The 21586-nt window shown below is 42.2% G+C and overlaps 1 protein-coding gene across 1 annotated transcript in view; it reads right to left on the bottom strand.

Moving 5' to 3' along the window:
* Positions 1-21586, bottom strand: part of LOC143138210 (inactive carboxypeptidase-like protein X2) — a 289505-nt gene that overhangs the window by 247831 nt on the left and 20088 nt on the right. Inside the window, exon 3 of the mRNA XM_076298713.1 lies at positions 3965-4104. Within this exon, the coding sequence (XP_076154828.1) occupies positions 3965-4104 (140 nt within the window). The remainder of the gene's footprint in view (positions 1-3964; positions 4105-21586) is intronic.

The raw sequence follows: 21586 nt of genomic DNA, 5'->3' as shown, positions 1-21586 counted from the left end.
GTCTACGATGACCTATTCATTTGGACAAATTGATACAGCCCTATAGCTAAAGTTACCTTTAGTTTTGTTCTAGCGTACCCTGACGTCTGGCTTTAAACAGCTGTAATCTAACGTTCTGACAAGCACACCAATTGCCTACCTTGTTCTTGCCCATCTGGAATAACTCCTCTAGCTTTGCTGCCTCCATCCTTTCTGTTTTCGTTGTTTAAACTTGTGATATCCATAACTAGTGAATTAGCCCAACATTGTGTGCTGATAACCATATATAGATAGCCGAGTAAAAGAAAACAACAAGTAGCCTAGTTGTGCCTGCGTGCGTATTCTGTCTCCTGCTCAAACAAAATGTGTTCGCGTTAATTTTGATAACGTGTTCACTAACTTTACGCGATAGAAAATTGTAAATAGCCTGATGGCATGCAGCTAATGGGATACTGTGCATAGTTGGGAAGGTATGGTGAGCCAATTTGGTGTGATACACATTACACACACACAAGGGAAGTTTTCTCTCGTTGTTGAGGGACTGACGTGCGGGCACACAGAATAGGCTAGGCAACAGGCCGATGTGCGTTTTATTTGGAGACTGTTTTGCGAGACAGAGACTGAGTTTGCTGCTGATATTCTGGGGATAGGCTACAACATAGCCAATGTAGGACTTTAGCCTTTTAATATATTTGCTGCATTGGATCAGTCTTTCTAGAAAGAACAGGCAAGAGCTTTCTAGCCTCACGTCAGCAGCGCCGCATCCCATATACATTAAAACACAGCGGATGGCGGGCGGGTGCGGTTTTGAAAATTGGTCAAAAAACTTTGCTGATGGATGGATTAAGTTTTGCTATGCAGTTATGGTTGAAATAATAGCCCATCAGCGCATCTCTAGTGTGTGTGTGCCTCTCTCTCGCTCAGAGGGGAGGGGGAGGCTGAGGGGTCGATCAAGCATGGATTCTAAACTTTGTGGTGGATAGGATCTACAATTAGGTGTTAATTAATATTAGGTCGAAGTACTCCCAAGTGCTATTGCGCCAGACATTGTAGTTCTCCTGTTTATTCGCTTGGAAAATCGTCACGTTTCATGTTGTGTGACCTTACAAATTTTTATCTACTACTTGTGCAACTGTATTTAAGTAGGGAAAACGTGGATGTGTTTGATTAATGCCATCTTACTCCCTCTACGGCTACGGCAGAGCCCGCTAGCATAGCAACATGCTAACACATTCGCGCCGCGCGCCAGAGCGTTTGAGTGCACATACCGACGCAGGAGAGGTATGACTCAACTCGTGAAAGTTAAGGTAAGAACATATATTACTACTGATTTTGGGTGGCGTGTTCCTTTAAGAGCCTGATCTGCAGGCGACTAGTTGGCTATTTTTAGGTCACCGTGTTGGCGAGCACCATGTTGGAGACCCCTGCTTTAGCCTATAGCCTTGTATTCTGTAAGGTCTACTGTTTATTTTGATGAGTGAAGAGTTTGTGATATATTCCACTGAGAAGAATGGATGTGGAGTTGGGTGCAGAGCTGTATGCAGAATGTAAATATGATTACATTTCATGTAAATTCAAAGTTAATTGTCTCGCGAACTGTTCATCACAGCAACTAGCATCATTTGAAAGCTGATTGTGAACATTCACATGATGCATCTGTGATATTTGTGTGATAAGTACATTGTGAGCAGTTCAGCAAAGAAATGGTAAATTTGAACACACTCTGCGTCCGTTGGGTCCATAGGGTTGAGTCAATTTTGACAGCCATCACACGATAGACAATCAGATAGTGATCAGTTTTACAGTATACACAGGAGCAGAAGAGTTAGAAGATACTGCACTGACAACTTGATGCTGTCTATTGCCAGGCTATTTATAAATAATACGTGCTAACATGCATTGTGAACCCAGCCATCCTGTCTGCTTGTGATTCTTGCAAGAGTAGGACACACATACACACGCACACATAGAATGGCAGGAACTTTTTTTCACATGTTTGATTCACACCCCCAATGCACCCCAGACCTCCCACCCACCAATGTTGACACCATAGCTAAAGTCTTGCTTGGTATTATTTCGTCGTCAAAACATGGATAGATTTTGACATTTTCCTCCAGAGATGTTCTAACAGGATATTCCAATCTTCGATTGAAAACACATAATAGCTGTGGGGTCTACAAAGAGAGACCAGAGGCAGTTTTGTTTGAATGGAATCCTTTGAGAACAGTGGCTAAGTTACCTGAACAAACTATGTTGGGGAAACAGTTAGATTTATATAAATTAGACTATATCGATCTTTAAAATCTTACAAGATGTATGTGTTGCATAATTGTACAGGTACAATAGAAACTGATACGACTGGCTCAGTGTGATTCCTCAGAAGATTAAGAGTAGGGCTGCACAATTATGACCAAAATGATAATCACAATTATTTTGATCAATATTGAGATCACGATTATTTATCACGATTATGAATTAATTTTAGTGGCAAAAATATTTTTTCCCTAAACATATTGGACTTGCTATCTGGCTCACCCAAATTCTTCCCCTCACATTTACTCCCCTAAATTACTGCAAATATAGATTTGACTGCGACTTCCAAACTTCCAAACAACTTCCAAACAAATGTTTTGTGCGTGCTACTTTGTTAATATTTGGGAAAACGCCCACCGGGAATCCTCCCAACGCTCCCCATTAGCCACTTAAGCTCTGCTTCGTGTTCATGAGTTTACTGTAATTGTTAGTCCAGGGGTGTCCAAACTTTTTGACTGAAGGGCCACATTGGGTTTTGAAAATTGGCCAGCGGGCCACACACAAATAATAATAATAATAATAATGTTTTGTATTATTTAAATGACAAAATAATTTTGTTGTAGAAAATTAATTTCTTAAGAAATACTGTTAATTTGATGCTGTTTAATTCATTTATAAATGGTGCACTGTCACTTTAAGACTCTTTGCCAGCTCCACTCAAATATAGCCTATGGCTAGTGCTGTGCCTATGGCTGTGCCCTCTCACAGTTTATAAATGGTCAGTAGTGGGAACTACTGTTGCCATCGCCCTCTCTCCCACGCTCAAATGCGTCCCCAATTAAATGGACTAGCATAACTTAGTTAGATCTGCTGCAATGGAGATACACTATGTATCTCGATGTGACAAGCTGTTTTGACATTGACATTGTAAACGTTCTCTAAGAAGAGTGTAAAGCAGTTTACAGTAGCCTAAAGTTAACCACAACGTCCTATGATAGTAGCAGATAATCAGGCAAGTCTTATTTAAATAAACTCCTGGTGCACTTACAAACTTTCTAATGCCTCGTTATTGGACTAAATGTCGTAGTTGTACTACTGCAGAAGTTTTGTACCATTCAGGGCATTATTAGTGGGGTAATTTACGAGATAAAAGTTGGTTCCATCATGACTGCAGAACGTCATTCGTTTCTGACGGCGCTACTCGACCAGGGCTCGACCAAAGGAAAAAAGGTTCTGGGAGGGTGTTTGGCTCGGGGTCATGGTGCAAAGAACCCTAGGGTAAAATTACTCCGAACCATCGCTTTAACTTGCCTGAAATCCGAAATATTTTCAAACAATGGATGATCCGCTTCGAGGGACAAGCTCTTGGCCTTCCGCTGTGCCACACATTTGATTTTTGATCGTCGTTTATTGTATAGTCTAACTAGCCTACTAATACTTAACATAATGTCACTAGTCCACAGTGCATCAGGCTGAGCAGTGCAGGGAACAGCTGTCATTGGTAGGCTACATGCAGGCACATGGTCAGACAGGTTTAAGGAGCGCTTGATTTGTTTTGTAGCGGAGCGTTCTATGGGTTGCCAGGTTGGTTCTATGGGTAGAACACGCATTTGAAATATCGCTCGATCACGCAAATTTGATCGTGGGAAGCCAAAATCGTGATTAAAATTCGATTAATTGTGCAGCCCTAATTAAGAGTACAGGTCAGTTTTTTATAAATGAAGACACTCACGACCAAAGAGAACTCCGGCCTTGGGTTATCACCGCGGTAAACTTGGTAAGCCTGCGGGCATCCACCTCAAACCACTGCAGACGATCATTTCTTCCTGCACACCAGCCTCCATCATGGAATTCATCCTCATGCAGCCCAGTCTAGTGTAGTCAGTAAAACAAACACACAGGGAAAAAAACAGCTCTTTCATCATAAGGTACGGCAATTTCATCTTAAACCAGCATAAATCTCCCTTCAAAAGAAACATTTACATTTTTTAATTTATCAGACACTTTTATCCAAAGTCACTTACAAAATGAGATAGACCATTCAAGATACAAGATACAATTCAAAAGAGACCAGGTAGGAATTTCAATTTCAATTTCAATTTAATTTCACTTATAGAGCGCCAAAACATTACACATGTCTCATGACGCTTTACAGAGTGTTAAACATTCAGAGAGAGCCCATGAGTAACAGGGGTGAGAAAAAAAACTCCCTAGAATTGGAGATACAAATAGGAAGAAACCTCGAGCAGATCCACGACTCAAGGGCCTGACCCATCTGCCTAGGGTCAGTTACAGGGCAGTAAGGTCTGTATACATGATAAATTAATTGGTTAGTAAGGTGTAGAGCAGGGGTCTCAAACTCTCGGCCCGCACCCGGCCCAATTCCAGCCCACGACCTAATGTCAAAATATTAATGTAATTCAGCCCTTGAGGGTATTTTTAATTGCGACAAACAACAACACTGGTTAAAATAGACCAATAGATCCAAGTACAGTGACAAATTTGTACTCTCCTCCACTAGTTGCTAGACATCCAGAGCTTCGATTCAAGCCCAAATTCGCTGCACAAAGTTTTCAGGAAATAGCCTACTCGTATTACAGGCGAGAAACACGAAGACGTGCATTTGTTTGTAATAACGCGGAAGCAATGCAGGCCATACTTTTGCACAAATTGAAGCAGAAATAGGCCGACATCAAATGTTGGAAAAACGTTCACGTGGGATGAAGTCTTGGGTAGGCTATGTATGTTATTCACCTATTCTGATTCTGAAGGATGTGGTACAGATAGCAAGGGTAATAAAAATAGGGCTCTGAAGAACTACAAAGTCACCCACGATAGGAACTGATTTGACCAGGCTACTTTATTGTAGGCCTAATAACGGTTTGTGGTTATAGGCTAGTAATAGTTTACTATTGTTGGTTTACATCTTAGGCCTACTGTTTTCCTGTTAATTTGTTATATGGGTAATATGACAAAAAAGAAAGTAAAGCTGCTCAAATATGTTCAACATTTCAGTATTTACTGAAAGGTGCATAATTTGAGGCGCTTACCATCCAGTGGCAAATTAGATGGTTACATTTACCCCCTTCATAAACTTTTGTTTATACTCAAAGATTTTTATATTTCCAGGACTTTATCTCTGACCACTTTCAAACCTTTTGAAATTTTTATGTCAAAATCCAATGGTGTTGTTTTCTTAACCCTAACCCCTAACTAAAGTTTGCCATACAGGTTTAAATAAGTTATGAGAGGAAAATATTTGTATTTGGTGTGAAACACACACATACCTGTTTTTATGCTTTTTATTTGTTTTTATAATTTGTATTAATATTTATTTTATCATTATTTTATTTATAAGATAAGGTTGCTAGCACAGGAAAGAGATAAAAAGACTTGCACTTTCTGTTTGCAGTTTTGTGTAGTATTTAAAAAAAAAAACATTGCATTTTCAGAAATACATGTAGCCGTTCTTTTTTTGTATTATTCTTTAACACTGACGTGGCTGTCCAATCAGATGACGTTGGCCGTTTTTTTACACTGATCACTAAATTTATCATAACTTTTGAAAGGTTAAGGATATTCCATTTCAGTTTGTTTTGTTAAATAGCCCACAACTTGCTGAACAAGTCATACACTCTATATTTTTCTCTATCCTGTAGAGAAATATGATAAACATCCATTTTTATGTGAATTAAATAAAATTTTGACAAATTTTGGACATACATTTGGAGAGGATTTCATTACTATATCTGTTCATTACTATATCAACATTACTATATTTACATCATTTTATAGAACTAATCCTTCTGATTACAATGATATGTATATCCCATTGATGGTATATACTCAAGAAATAAGGTTTTTTGTGTGAGGTCATTCAGCACCAAAAATGGAATGTTCGGCACAGGCACGAAAGGGTTAATACAAAAGTTGTTTGTGTTTGGGAGTTACATACACCCACCAAATTTGGTGTGTGTATTTAAAACTATATGGCAACCACAAGTCACAGTGACATAAGGGGGCGCTATGGACTTCCTAGGCCAAGCCCAGTGCCAAGGCTCTTCCCCTGTGTATTCACAGTACTGCTTGATGTGTGTGCCAAATTTCATGCGTTTTCACCCAAGGGAAGCACCTCTGGGAATCATCTCTTTTGGCATCACAATTCATCACATTTTTGTCCGCACAAAATCCCAAATACCTCACTTCCTGTTGGCTAATGCATTGTACATACAAAAGTTGTTCATCTTAAGGAGATACACGCACCTACCAAATTTGGTGTGTCTAGCTGAAAGTATATGCCAACCACTGGATCAATCACCTAAGGGGGGCGCTACCGAGTCCCTGGGCCACACCTGGGGCCAAGCCTTTGTGCCTGTGTAGCCATTGTGATTCCAGATGTGTGTGCCATATTCCAAGACTTTTTGACCATGTGAACCACATCAAAAATAGCAAAAAAGTGAACAAATAATAATAATCCTTACAAAAACAATAGGGCCTTGCGCCCTTCGGTGCTCAGGCCCTAACTAGATTTTTTATCTTAATATGAGATTATAACACTTAGTAAAATATCACTTTTTGCAGTGCACAAACTGCAGCACTGCAAATAAAATTAATCTAAACATGTTTACATGATGAGATGTCTTAAAATAAGTCAAACTCTTATTAAACTAAGTCAAATGATTTTATGAGAAAGTGCTAGGTACTTTTCTTTTGAAAATAATACCAACTACATGTTTTGATCTTGATATCAGATTAATAACACTTGGTTAGATTTTGTTAGATAAGCAGGGTTTTTTTTTTCAGTGCAAACAATGAAAATTGATTATTTCTTTTCCCAGTTCAAAGAAGGGAAGAGACTGTTTCTTGTTCCTTAAAGCAGGGGTTCCCAAACTTTTCCACGGCAAGGCCCCCCAAATACCACTAGGTTCTGGCCAAGGACCCCCTTGATGTGTTATTAAACCCATCGACAATACTACGGCAAATGTAAAAATACATTAAGCTAATCCTAATGATTATTTTAGCTACAAGCACTTCGCGATGGAGCATACAGTGTGTAAAAATAGCATTTGGGGTTTTCTGCTACAGTATATGAGAGCTATCACGCTACTATTATTCCCAGTCATTATCATGGAAAATATAATGTTCAGATATGCAACAAATTATTATAATGGCATTGTATAACAGCCCTCATAGTAATAGGTATATTTTACATTTTTCAAATGTATTTATTTGTTGCTTTTATTTTTCCTTCCAACTTGCTGAGGCCCCCCTGGCACCCCCTCGCGGCCCCCACTTTGAAAACCACTGCCTTAAAGTATCTGGATAGATGTTTTAGTTTAACAGTATGTGTGTGTGGGTGGGTGCGTGCGTGCGTGTGTGCGTGCATGCGCGTTTGCGTGTGCATGTGCGTGTGTGCATGAAGACATGCTGAAGTCATTACATTTCTGAACTGAGGCCAATATCTTGGGCCCTGATACTGCACACCAAATTCTGTTTCTCATCCAGACCTTACAGGAAATACCATTTAAAGGAAATACCATTCCTGGCAGATGGTAATGCTGTGTGTGTGTTATAGTGCTATAGTGGTTGGTATATTACAACTAGAGGAGTATATAATATCTATATATATATAGCAGTACATGCTATAACCACCATGGTGGTAAAGAAAAAAAAAACACAGTTCCTAAATCTTCTCCATCCCATACTCCTGCAACTCTTTGTAAATCTCAAGTGTTACACCCCCCCCCCCCCCCCCATGGTTACTCAATGATTGTTTAACAATGCTAGACAACAATATATAGTTTCTGTGTGTGTGTGTGTGTGTGTGTGTGAAATGCAAAACAATAATCATGTAATAAAACATGCAACTATTAACTATTGAAATTCAGCGATTAAGGCAGTCTGCAGGAGCCCTAACAAGTCACTTGCCGTAGCATGCATCTAGGTAGCAGCTATGAACATTGTTTTGGACAGCTTTGCAAGATCGCAACACAGGCTGTGGCCAGGATACCAACAGCTGACTTTAATCAATGGGAGTTGTAGCAGAGACATATTCTACAGAATCTTTGGTTGAAGGCTGCCTTCAAAATTTGTCAAAACAAATGTATCTTAGAGGGCAGCATTTTATAGAAATATTTGATTTGGACATATCTCGTAGTTAGTGACTAACTACACACAAACAATCGCTACAGGACTCACACAGAGCCAACCTGTCCCGTGGCATCAAGGAAGCAAAAAAGGAATACACTCACAAGATAACCACCCACTTCAAAGACAGCAGGAATGCACAAAGCCTATGGCAGGGTATTCAGGCCCTCACGGACTACAAGCCCGCGCCACAGAGCTGTGAGAGCAACATCCCTCTGCTCAACAAACTGAACCACTTCTTTGCTCGCTTTGAAGCACAAAACAGCACCTGCCCACAGAAGACCCATCCCCCTCTACACGAGCAGCCCCTGTGCCTCTCTGCCGACAGCGTGAAGAGGACACTTGCTGCTATCAACACCCGTAAGGCAACAGGTCCAGACAACATCCCAGGTCGTGCGCTGAAAGACTGCGCAGGGGAGCTTAAGGATGTCTTCACAGACATCTTTAACACTTCCCTGAAGCAAGCCATCGTCCCATCATGTTTCAAAGCTGCCACCATCATACCTGTGCCGAAGAAAACTGCTCCATCCTGCTTCAATGACTACCGCCCTGTGGCACTGACACCCATCATCATGAAGTGCTTTGAGCGGCTTGTCATGTCACATATCAAATCCATTCTCCCCCCCACCCTGGACCCCTTCCAGTTTGCATACCGAGCCAAACGGTCTACAGAGGATGCAATCTGCTCAGCCCTCCACCCAGCCCTCACCCACCTGGAAAAAAGAGACTCATATGTGAGATTTCTGTTTATAGACTTCAGTTCTGCATTCAACACCATAATACCACAACAACTCATCTGCAAACTTGACAAACTGGGACTCAGTACCTACCTCTGCAACTGGCTACTGGACTTCCTCTGTCAGAGGCCTCAAGTAGTACGTGTTGGCAACAATACCTCAAGCAGCATCACACTGAGCACAGGGGCCCCCCAAGGCTGCGTGCTCAGTCCTCTGCTCTTCACCCTGCTGACGCATGACTGCACTGCAACCTACAGCAACAATCACATAGTGAAATTTGCTGACGACACAACTCTGGTGGGTCTCATCACCAAGGGCGACGAGACTCAATACAGGTTGGAGGTCGACCATCTGACCACGTGGTGCAGGGACAACAACCTCCTGCTGAACGTCAGCAAGACCAAAGAGATTGTTGTTGACTTCCGGAGAGGTCACACCCAACACCTGCCACTGACCATCGACGGTGCTGTGGTGGAGAGAGCGAGCAGCACCAAATTCCTGGGGGTGCACATCAGTGAAGACCTCTCCTGGACCACCAACACTGCATCACTGGCGAAGAGAGCCCAGCGCCGCCTGTACTTCCTGCGGAAACTCAGGCGAGCAAGTGCTCCACCAGCCATCATGACCACGTTCTACCGAGGCACCATTGAGAGCATCCTCTCCAGCTGTATCGCTGTGTGGGGCGGAAGCTGCACTGAATACAACAGGAAAGCCCTGCAGCGCATAGTGAACACAGCTGGAAGGATTATTGGTGCTTCACTCCCCTCCCTGAAGGACATTTACACCACCCACCTCACCCGCAAGGCGACCAAAATTGTGAGTGATGCAAGTCACCCCGCTCACAATCTGTTTGATCTACTGCCCTCTGGGAAGAGGTACAGAAGCCTGCGCTCCCGCACCACCAGACTCACCAACAGCTTCATACACCAAGCTGTTAGGATGCTGAACTCTCTCCCCCCTCTCCCCCCTCCACCCTCAGCTACATAACATCCTGGACATTGGACCTACAATGGCCGCCTTGCACTACTCCACTTGCACACTTTGCAACTTGTTGTTGTTGTCCTGGAAACACAACACTTCTGCTGCTCTTACATAACTTGCACCACTATGCCACTTTCTTACTTAGGTCAAACAGAACTACCTCAGCCTTTTATTGGCCTGACTTTGCACTACTTTTTTATTGACTGTCTATGCACAATTTCAACCATTTTTTGCTGCTCTTATTTCTTCATTGTATGTGCCCTCTTATTTACTTATTTTTTGTTTACTTGAATGTTATGTTTGTCTGTGTACTTAAATTGGTAAAATATGTCTTGTCTTCACCGTGGGATAGTGAGAAACGTAATTTCGATCTCTTTGTATGTCTGGAGCATGTGAAGAAATTGACAATAAAGCTGACTTTGACTTTGACAGAACTTTTTCCCTCATTAACACAACAAAAAAAAGAACAGGCTACACACAACAACATAATTTGATTTTTTGAAGCGATGCACAGATCTGGCTGAATGTAATGCCTGATTACAATACAAACATGCATCATGTTCAGCCAGATCTGTGCAATGCTGCAAGATCTGGCTGTACACTTGGGCACCACCCTTATGCAGGAAGGTGTCTGTGTAAACCACTCTCCGGCAGGTCACCTATCCCATGGGCACAGCAGTGCTCAATGAGTTTAGGGAGCGTCAAAATGACATCTCTGTCCAACACTGTTCTTCCATTATCAACCATGTTTTTGCCTGTCCCACAAGGTCGGGGAAACGATGGCAGTTCAGCAATGTCTGAAATATGGAGCAGACCAAACGGCACTTCCGCCAAGGCTACTTACAATGCATAACTGTTGTCACATAACTGTTTTAGAGCCAGACATGTGACGACCAAGGCTCATACCAGTCGGGAGCAGGGAGACTAAGGAAATGGTGTTGCACTGGAACTGGACCTGCCGTAGCCTCAGGCTTTGACTGACCAAACAGGAGATCAGGAGCAGAGCTGAGGAGAGCGAGCGCTGTCTGCTTCCACCGTGGGTCCATCATCCAGGAGGGGAAATTGTCATGACTGGGAGTGAAGAGGGGCTGGCGTGGATTCACTCCTGTGGGTTGAACATTGGCATGGGTGAGTTCTCAGCATTGTACTCACTGTGGGTTGTGTGGCTGGCTGTAAAGGGGACCCGTCCAGTGGCAGACAAGAACGTGTAGTGAAGAGGGGGTGGAAGGCCAGCCGGAGAGTGAGAGGGTCTCAGCAGAAATTGTTGCAAATTTGATGCGGACCGATAGACCATAACGCAAAGGGACAGAGTCCGAGTTTCAATCGCTGTGCAGTGTTGGCAGTGATCTGGCGAGCAGAGAGCTGCCTTAGCATGAGGCATATTATGCACAGGTCATGTCTGGGATGGCTATGGAACATGGGGGCAGGCATCTACCGTACGTGCGTGGTAGTCCGCCACCATTGGAAAGGTTTTTAGTAAGTCTTAAAACAGACTGTTCGGTAGCCGCCGAAGAGAAAGCCAACAAGGTCAAGAATAGGATGGAGGGATTCTACTATACTGTATGTTGCTCGCTCGATGGGTTGGAGGCTTCATTCTTGAGTATTGGTTCCAAAGAGCTTTGCAGTTTCAAGTCATATTGTTGCATAGCCTATTGCAATTCAGCGAAATTCTTATGCCACAGTTGCAGTAGTGCAAGGATAAAAGGGGTAATTAAGCACAGGGAGACAGTAATAAAGGGAGTTGAAGTAGGAGTGGGTTGTTTTTCCCACTACGAGTGTTCATGTAGCCTGAAGATCACCAAAACTTAAATTTTACCACTTAAGGAACATTTCAAATATAAGGAAGTGCTTATCCTTACCAGGGGCCTCATTACAGAAAGAATCCTAACTGCTCATCCTAACTTAAGTTAGGAAACCAAAGATAGGACAAATCCTAACTTCCTATTACAGAAGCAGTGCCTAACATTATGTCCGTTTCTTATCTTATCTGTGGCTTCCTATCTTATCTTTATTTATGAAATCCTAAATGTTCTATCAATCTGATTTTTCGACGGCTATCAACAGTTTATGTCTTTTTCTGCACTTAGAATGTGCTCGAGACTGATAGAACACATAACTGTAACGACAAATGAGCCTAAACGTTAACGTTAAAGCTATAACGAAAAAGTTAAACGAAACAGCAAGCTAAGGTCATGGCTGGTCCAGATAAGAAGAGGAGGGCTTTTAATTTCAGCCAAGACGAGTTGGAGGCATTAGTTCAGGCGGTGGAAGACAGGAAAACTGTATTGTTCGGAAAATTTTCAATGACCGTAACGGCGCAGTCTAAAGACAGACACTGGAAAGAGGTGGCGGACTCTGTCTCAGCGGTTTGTGGGATGCTGAGGACGGTGGAGAGTACTAAGAAAAAGTGGTCTTCTCTAGCAAGTGATGCTAAGATCAGGGGGGTCTTACAAAGGAGGGACCAAGCAAAGACGGGGGCTGGTTTGCCCGAAGTGAAGCCCCTAACCTCACTGGAGGAGAAGATCCTGGCCGTCATGGGTCAAGTTTACACCGAAGGTAAGTTGATTTCAGCACTAGCTTCCATCGCAAATTAGCCAGCTGCTAGTGCTACGATGTAACGATGATAATCTAAAATGTAGCAGCGTAGCAGCTACCTGCTAGTGCCAGCGCTATCGATAACTGGCTTGGAGGAGTGGCTACATAGTAACCCTAGAATAGGGCCACCAGAAGCTACATGTTACTTGTGTCGAACCAGACAAAATACAGTCTATGTAGGCCTATGTAGACCGCAAAAGAAAAGCCAACGCTGACAACTCCCTAACGTGAAATCATTTGTGTATCATAGGCATTGCAACCGGCACGGAGGTGGGACTGGATGAGCTGTGTGAGCAGAAAAGTGGCGAGGTGTGTCAGTCGACATCGTCTGACCCTGAGTCGAGAAGGGTCATATTAACGCTGATGGATTCAGAGTGTGACACTATGAATCTGCCACCAGCAATGGTCATCCCATCACCTGGTAAGTCGAATTCAACGTTGATGGTAATTTAAAATAAATAGGCTATGAGGTGCATTTTCACAATGATGCTGTCTCAACTGTAGGCTACTCCTTAAGAACAGTTGAGGTATATAATGTCCCGTTTAGTCTATGCGGTTCACTGAAAGGTGCCTATAGGTTCTGAATCTAAGATTCACAGTTTTTGATTCTTCTCTACAGCTAAAAAGAAGCACATAGGCCTACAAGAGGAGCTTCTGGAGTTGGAGAAGGAGAAGCTGTGGGTAATGAGAGAAAAGGTCAATATTGATAAGGAGAGACTGCAATTAGAAAAAGAAAAATTCGAATTCATGAAGGAGTATGTAAAAAATCGAGGGAACAACATTGTTGATCTCTCTGAACTATAAAAAAAAGCACACTTATTTAAATTTATTTATTTAATATTGTCAAAAATAAATATTTTAAATCAAAACTGCAATGTTTTGTCTTTAATTATCTTGTAAAATAATGTGCAATTAAGTTGTTTCAGTCTGTGCACCATCATGTAGGCCTATGCCATCATGGCCTTCCTCCTCATCTTCAACCGGGATGTTTTCAGGGTCCGGGAGATTAGCCATCCTGCATATGTTGTGCAGCACAGCAGTGGCCTTTACAAACATCACCACTCTCTCAGGGGAATACTGAAGATATCCCCCACTCTTATCATGGCATCTCCATCTACAACAACATAAATTAACCAGCAGTGCACCAATTAACCAGTTAGTTTGGATTGCCATCATGGTAACATGCTTTACTTTTTGGTATGATGTTATAGTCCATATTAATATTAAATAATATTAAACTTATACATTTGCTACATTGCTTTTGAAATGTATAGTTTAACACTAGCTTCTTCTTCAGGGTTACTACACACTCCTTATCTACACTATTGAATGCACCAAAGCAGTATGTCTCACCTTCCTTTCCATATACCATAAAGCCTCTCCTAACGGCTACGGCACCTTTTGTGTGCCACATTATACTTCCTCTCTGCCTCTGTCTGCTCATTCATGACTGGTGTCATTAGGTAGGGTTTCAAGGGGTATCCCGAGTCTCCCAAAAGCCATCCACTTGCCCTGCCCTCACTCAGGTAAGCATTGATATCACTGTAAATGGGCACATTTCATATTTTAAATAGTATTTGAGTGGAGCCTATAATGAAGTCTGTAAAACAATAATTTATGTTAGTGTCAAGGACCTACCTGGTGTTGAATATGAATGAATCGTGGATGGATCCAGGCCACTTTGCCAACAAATGCCGTATAACCATATTTTGGTCCCCTATGGCCTGAACGTTAATGGCATGGTATCCTTTATGGCACACGTATGCCGGCTCACTTGGGCCACTTGGAGCTTTGATTGGAAAAAGTGACCCATCTATAAGCCCAATTACCCCTGGCATTCCACTCTGTTGTAAAAACTCCTCCTTTATCCGCAGAAGCTCTTCTCCACGCGGAAACTGAATATAATTTGGTGCCAGATTGCAGATGGCTTTGATGACTTCCATGAGGTTGCGTGAAATACACGGCTGTGACACCAAAGACAGGCTTGCAACCTCAGTCTGGAAGTCACCCTTGGCAAAAAAACGCAGAGCATTTGTTACCTGCACAAGGTTTCTTCCTATATTCTTCCTATCTCCAATTCTAGGGAGTTTTTCCTCGCCCCTGTTACTCATGGGCTCTTTCTGAATGTTTTACCACTCTGGTAATGAGACATGAGACATGTGTAATGTTCTCCGTGTAATGTAAGGTCACACCACTGAAATGGTAGGCTGAGCAACAAATTGTCTCAACCCTCAACAATTAATCCAATAGACAAAGTTACAAGGAACAAAGTAATACTTTCTCACAGATTCTGCATACAGAACATGTTGCCAGGCTGGCCTTGTACACATCACAAACATCAAATGTCTCCCCAAAAAAACATTCACTCAATCAGACCTTTCTCCCTCGCTGTCATCAGTATCCTCCACTGAAAGTGTAGCCATCTTCAAATTTTTATTTGCACCAACTTCACCATCACTACTGCAATGGCAGTAGGTGGTGCATGGTACAGTAGTCCATCTGACTGACAGAAGCTCTCCACAAAAAGACTTGCAGCCATGCATGCTTGATGTGTTCTGCTGCATATTCTCTTGTTGGACTCTTTATTTTAGGAGGGTCTCTTTTCTTGGTGAATAGCATGTATCTCAAGTTACTGAGGCTTTCAACAGTCTTTCCATAGTAGAGACAAGAAAGGAAATCCATTCCTGTCTTCATGCTCATCAGCTTCTACATCTGTAAAATTCTTCATATCAAGATTCCTCTTGAGCATCAAATTGATTGCTGAGGTTTTCCCTTTGCCATATGGATATGACACTGTCACAACCAGACAATACATGAACAGCCAAATCATAACATTTGTCTCCTAATTTTGCAGCCATAGCATTTACGTCAATTACTTTGGGCATCCAAGGCCTACTGGTTAGGGAATCAAACTTGTGACTGAAGGGTGGCCAGTTCGATCCCCGACTGGTGGGAAAAATGTGGGTGGGGTGACTTAACAGCGCTCTCCCACATCCATATCCACGGATGAGGTGCCCTTGAGCCCTGCTCCCCGGGCGCTTGTGATCAAGGGCTGCCCACTGCTCCGGGTGAGAATGTGTACTCCTAGTGTGCTCACTGCTCTAGGGTGTGTGTGTGTATGAATGGGTGTACACTGTGTGTGTGGGTGTGTTGTACACTACCCCCGAATGGGTAAAATGCAGAGCACAAATTCCTTGTATCAGTGGGGTCAGCCCTATGTTCCCACATTTCTAGGGTTAGGGGTAGGCCTGAGGTGTGGGTTAGGGTTAGGGAACATAGGGCTGTGGAAACATAGGCATGCTCCCGTACTGGTATATGTAAGTATACTTGGCCAATAAACCTGATATGGGGCAGCCGTGGCCTACTGGTTAGGGAATCGTTAGGGTTTTGGGCTTGAAACCGAAGGGTTACCGGTTCGATCCCCGACCAGGAGAAATGTCCCATGCCCACAACCACGGTTGAAGTGCCCTTGAGCAAGGCACCTGACCCCTCACTGCTCCCCGAGCGCCACTGTAGCAAGTTAACTCACTGCTCCGGGTTAGCATGTGCTTCACCTCACTGTGTGTTCACTAATTCACGGATTTGTTGTTGTAATTCCAAATGATACATGTCGTTCCTTGCAATACTGGAAGAAATCATTTTCTTGATTCTGTCCTCTCCTCCTGTAATCAACTTTGCCGTTTTCTCTGTAATTAAGGGGGCAAATACAAGGACTAATATAGTTAATGTGCTGACTAACTGGCAAGTATTAAAAAAATATTAGGATGAAAAATATTTTTGTCTGCAATTCTGGGGGGGAATCCAAGGAAAGTTATACGGTAATTAATGTGCTAACTACCTGGGAAGTACCTCACAACATTGCTGTCTGAAATTAAGCAACTGATTCAAGGGAAATTAAAGCGAACGTGCTAAATAACCGGCAAGTTGGTGAACTAGGGTACATCAGACTTGCTATAATATTCGGTAACACTTTACTTGACGGGTGAGTTCATAACACATTCATAGCAGCTGTCTTAAACTGCACATAAAGCATTCATGACTGTTTCATGAGACATGACTCCACATTCATACCAAACCTTTCATGAAGTTGGAAGACAGAACGACGACACCTTGTCAAAATAAAAGTCCTAAGTCGCAAAGCAGCATTGCCGTTTTTGGTCCAAACCTCTTACCTGATCACGTCACATCTGAGTCAATGGGCTACTCCAGTGCCAAAAAGACAGAACATGGTCAAGCAAATGTGCAAATGCAGATGACCTTTGCAGATGATTTCTCATCTTTTTCTACTGGGAATGTCCAACCGTTTTTCCATAGTTTACCTCCCAGTGTTAAACTCAGTGATTATGAATACTTCACAACTTGTATAATAAAGTGACATTCGATGTAGACTTCATAAGATATTCATGAAATATTTACAAAGGCTAGAGAGATTAAATCAATGGTATCCAGGTTACACAAATACAATGTTGGACTTTTATTTTGACAAGTTGCTGTCGTTCTGTCTTCCACATTCATGAAAGGTTTGGTATGAATGTCTCATGAAACAGTCATGAATGCTTTATGTGCAGTTTATGACAGCTGCTATGAATGTGTTATGAACTCACCCGTCAAGTAAAGTGTTAATATTCATGCTAATATTCATATTAAAATGAATTACTATTGAATGATTGTATTCCTGTATGTATTAAGCTACATGGCAGTTCTACCATTTATTTAATTTAATAACATGACACGATTTAGAGGTATTAAGCTATTGTGCAGCAAAAAGGAAACTAATTTTACCTTAAAGGTCACTTTGCAAAAGGCATGAACACACAATACTCATGGCATCCGCAACAGCATGCCGACCATTAGGCCCACAAATGTGGCAAACGTGGTACCGTCGCCATCACACCTAAGGCGAACGATCAAAGCAGAAAAAGGGAAAGTGAAACTCACGTTTGGAAGACGCACACAGGAATAATCATACAGGCTAGCAGGAGATCAGAGCTGCGAGTTCGGTCATACCCAGATGCAAACAGGAGCACCGCTCAACCAGGTAGGTTATATCTCCTGATTATTGGCAACAGGTGTGTTTGTGCGTCATGGAGTAAATCACACCTGCAGGTAATCTGGGCCAATCATGGAAAATTGAGCGCGCGAGTGAGGCTTTTGTACAGGCATCTTTGATAATGGACTCAGCCCTCCTCTGACAGTGTGTAGAATAGATCATCAACAGTTTGAGATCGTGGGCAGACAGGTTCCCCAGCCAAACTGTGATGCATCCAGTCAGGATGCTCTGAATAGTGCAGCGACATAAGTTTACCAGGGTTTTTTTCCCACCCCAAAGCTCTTTAGCCACCTCAGAAAGAACAGTCTCTGCTGGGCCTTGAGGATACAGGTGGAGTGCAGCGACCATTAAAGGGAGTTGGTGAACTGTATGGCCAGGAACCGAAAACTGCTGACCATTTCCACTGTGAATCATTAATGCAGAATGCAGAGAAGGACGTGATTGCCACCTTTCTTCCTAAAGTCGATGACATCTCCTTAGTCTTGCTGATGTTCCGGGGGAGGTTGTTGTTGTGACATCATAGTTAGGTCTCTCACCTTGTTTCTGTAGGAGGCCTCATTGTTGTTGCTTATGAGGCCAATCAGTGTAGTATCATCTGCAAACTTGATGATGCTGTTGTTTTCATGCCTTGCCACACAGTCATGAGTGAACAGACTGCATAGCAGAGGACTGAGGCAACAGCCCTGTGGGACACCGGTGTTGAGAATCAGCGTGGATGATTTCCTGTTGCCAATTTTCACTAACTGGGGCCTATTGGTCAGGAAGTCCAGCACCCAGCTGCATATGGGGCTGCTCAGACCCAGGTCTCTGAGGTTTAACACCAGTTTTGATGGTACAACACTAGGCAGAGCTGTAGTCAATGAACATACAGTAGGTGTTATATTTGTCCAGGTGAGCTAGTATGCAAGGCAATGGAGATGGCATCATCCACAGACCTGTTGTGCTTGTAAGCAAACTGGAGTTGGTCCAGGAAAGCAGGGAGGTGTGTGTTGATCAACCAGTCTCTCCAGGCACTTCATTATCACGGAGGTTAGGGCGATGGGCCGGTAGTCATTCAGGCAAGAAACAGTACTTTTCTTGGGCACTGGTATGATTGTTGTTTTTTTGAAACACAAAGGCACTGTGCACCAGGACAGGGACAAGTTAAAGATGTCAGTGTAGACAGCTTTGTCGTTACACCCCTGGTACGAATAGCCTTGGCCACACAGCTGAGCTATTCACACCCTGTGACATAACAACAAAAAGACGTTGCTCACGTGCACAAAAAAACATGGCGGACATTCATTTTTTCGTCAGCAGAAAGTGAAGAATTCTGAAAGGTTTCGGCACAAATATCTGTTCAGATTAAGTTTTAGATTGAAAAGTTGTGTTTTATTTTCATAATCTTCGTTCAGTGAACACATACAACCGTCAGTTTGTTATAGAGGGAGAGCAGATAGCTAACAAACGTTCAGAAAAAAGTCCTGTTGGCAAATTTGAGGAAAAGTCAGTAAAGGGGCTATTTCCCACAATTTGAGGGTGCTGAATTCAAATATTTTGTTTACCAAGCTCAATGTTGAGTTTTTGGTTTTGCTATCAGATATCATAGGAATTGCAAAAAATAAGGCATTAATATACTCTTTATGTATCAGATATGTTGTAGGACAGGACAGGAATTACCCCAATGACCCTCAAGTAGCAAATGAAAATAAGCTAAAATTAAAATCTAAATTGAAATAATAGCTAAAATTCAGTATGACGTTTAGAAACAAAATAGATTCCTTAATAATAAATTGATAGAATAGGTGACTGCTCTTTTTTCTGTAGAAAGTATTTTGTCACTAACTATTATGAACAGTTGTCAGTCTTTACAGAGGATTTACACTGTATTTTTTTTTACTTGTAAAGGCGACTGTGCTTGCCTAGTTAAAACATCTAACTGGTGCTCTTTTCTATCATTCAAATTCCAGCCATGCAGAATATGTTTGAGTCGTCCTGAAGAGTTTTGAGAGTGCTATGGAGATTGCATTATTTGTAAAAAATTTAGACACGATATCCTTTATAGTGCAACAAAAAGAAACATTCTCCAGTGCATCATTACTGCATATGATGCTGAAAGGGAAGTGGACCTAGGACAAATCCTCAGCTATGAACGGATTATTGTCCCTGTACTGTAGTTATTACAGATAGCGATGGTTATTTGTGAAGTGGAAATTAGTCATCCTCACTCAAGTGCTGTCTAGCAATGTTGAATGTCCAGTAGTGATCACTGCAAAAACTGCTCATTCAACACTGGTAATAGATGCTCAAGATCTAGTTATGTCTTTAGGACACCCATCTGACTGCAGCACATTTAAGAAGTATGCATGAACGTTTGTAAGAAACTTTTGTATTGTTGTTTGGTATTTGTTATGTGGTAGCAAATGATGTTAACTATCAAAGAAATAGACCTAATGTAGGAATGCACACAGATATTGCAACAGATAATGGTGTAGGCCTATCTGATTAAGACCTGAGTGGTGGAAACGTACTTATTAAATTACAATTACAATGGGAGCAAAGAAGACCATTTTCACTTTTTTCCCTTTGCAACTGTCAAAGAAATCCCATAAAAAACGGGAAGGCCAAGGGTAGCCTACATCAAAGATTAGGCTCTTCTGCATAGCATTAAGTGATTTGCATGCAGTAATTTGAACACTGACCTTGATCTAGCCTACTTTGGCTATTTAAAGGTAATTTATTGCCAAAACACCACACAATATAAATGAGCTATAACAAACAATAAAGGACTTATTCACACAAAAACTACTATTTTACTGACTACAAAAATAATAATTATGTAGGAAGTTTAGAAGTTTAAAACCAAGAATTGACCAAAAGTGCATCAAATTCAACACAAATGACTCAATACACTTGGAGGAGGCCTGCGTCCATTCTTTTCCAGATATTTTAGGATTAGGATTTCAGTATCGAGTATCAAGATATTTATGGCAGGTATTGTATTGAAGTCATAATTTTGGTATCGCTTTTAACACCTTTTGGTAACAGCTTTTAACACCATCCAACCCCTCAGACTGGGAGACAAGCTCTTGCAGATGGGTGTGGATGCTCACCTGGTAACCTGGATTACAGATTACCTGACCGAGCGACCACAGTTCGTCAGACTGTGCTCTCTCCAGTCCTGTTCACCCTGTACACATCTGACTTCTGCTACAACACCGAGTCATGCCACATGCAGAAGTTTTCTGACGATACTGTAATTGTGGGGTGTATCCGGGACGAGCAGGAGGAGGAGTACAGGAGCCTGGTGGAGGACTTTGTGCAATGGTGCAAACTCAATCACCTTCAACTCAACACTTCAAAGACCAAGGAGATGGTGGTGGATTTCTGCAGGTCTAAGCCCGCTCTGCTACCAGTCTCCATTGATGGGATCAATGTGGAGGTGGTAAGCACCTACAAGTATCTGGGTCTCCACCTGGACAATAAACTGGACTGGTCAGCCAACACTGATGCACTCTACAAGAAAGGACAGAGCAGGCTGCGTTAGAAGAAGAAAAATAATAAGAACTAGATGTACCGCAGAGCGGTACAAAATATGACCGCCGCCCATGTCTCTGGCCACCTACAGGCCAGTTGGTGTATAGTAACATAAATTAATTTATTGTGTGGCCCCCCATGAACGGAATTCCACGAAACTTGGCGTGCATTCAGAGGGTGTCATAAATATCCTACACTTCCAATTTCGTGCAGTTTTGACTATGTTAGGTCACAGATACCTGCGATTACAACACCTCATTTTTACTTTTTTGTGTTTAACTAGGTGGCGCTATACATGAAATGAGTGGTTATGGAATGGGTTGACATG

The sequence above is a fragment of the Alosa pseudoharengus genome, unplaced genomic scaffold (assembly GCF_046254945.1).
Source record: "Alosa pseudoharengus isolate Yale_2024_CS ecotype anadromous, Long Island Sound unplaced genomic scaffold, YU_APseudo_1.1 YU_APseudo_1.1_scf_21, whole genome shotgun sequence".
Taxonomy (NCBI): domain Eukaryota; kingdom Metazoa; phylum Chordata; class Actinopteri; order Clupeiformes; family Clupeidae; genus Alosa; species Alosa pseudoharengus.
Note: the sequence above shows the minus strand (reverse complement) of the source record. Positions and strands in the feature narration are given on the sequence as shown.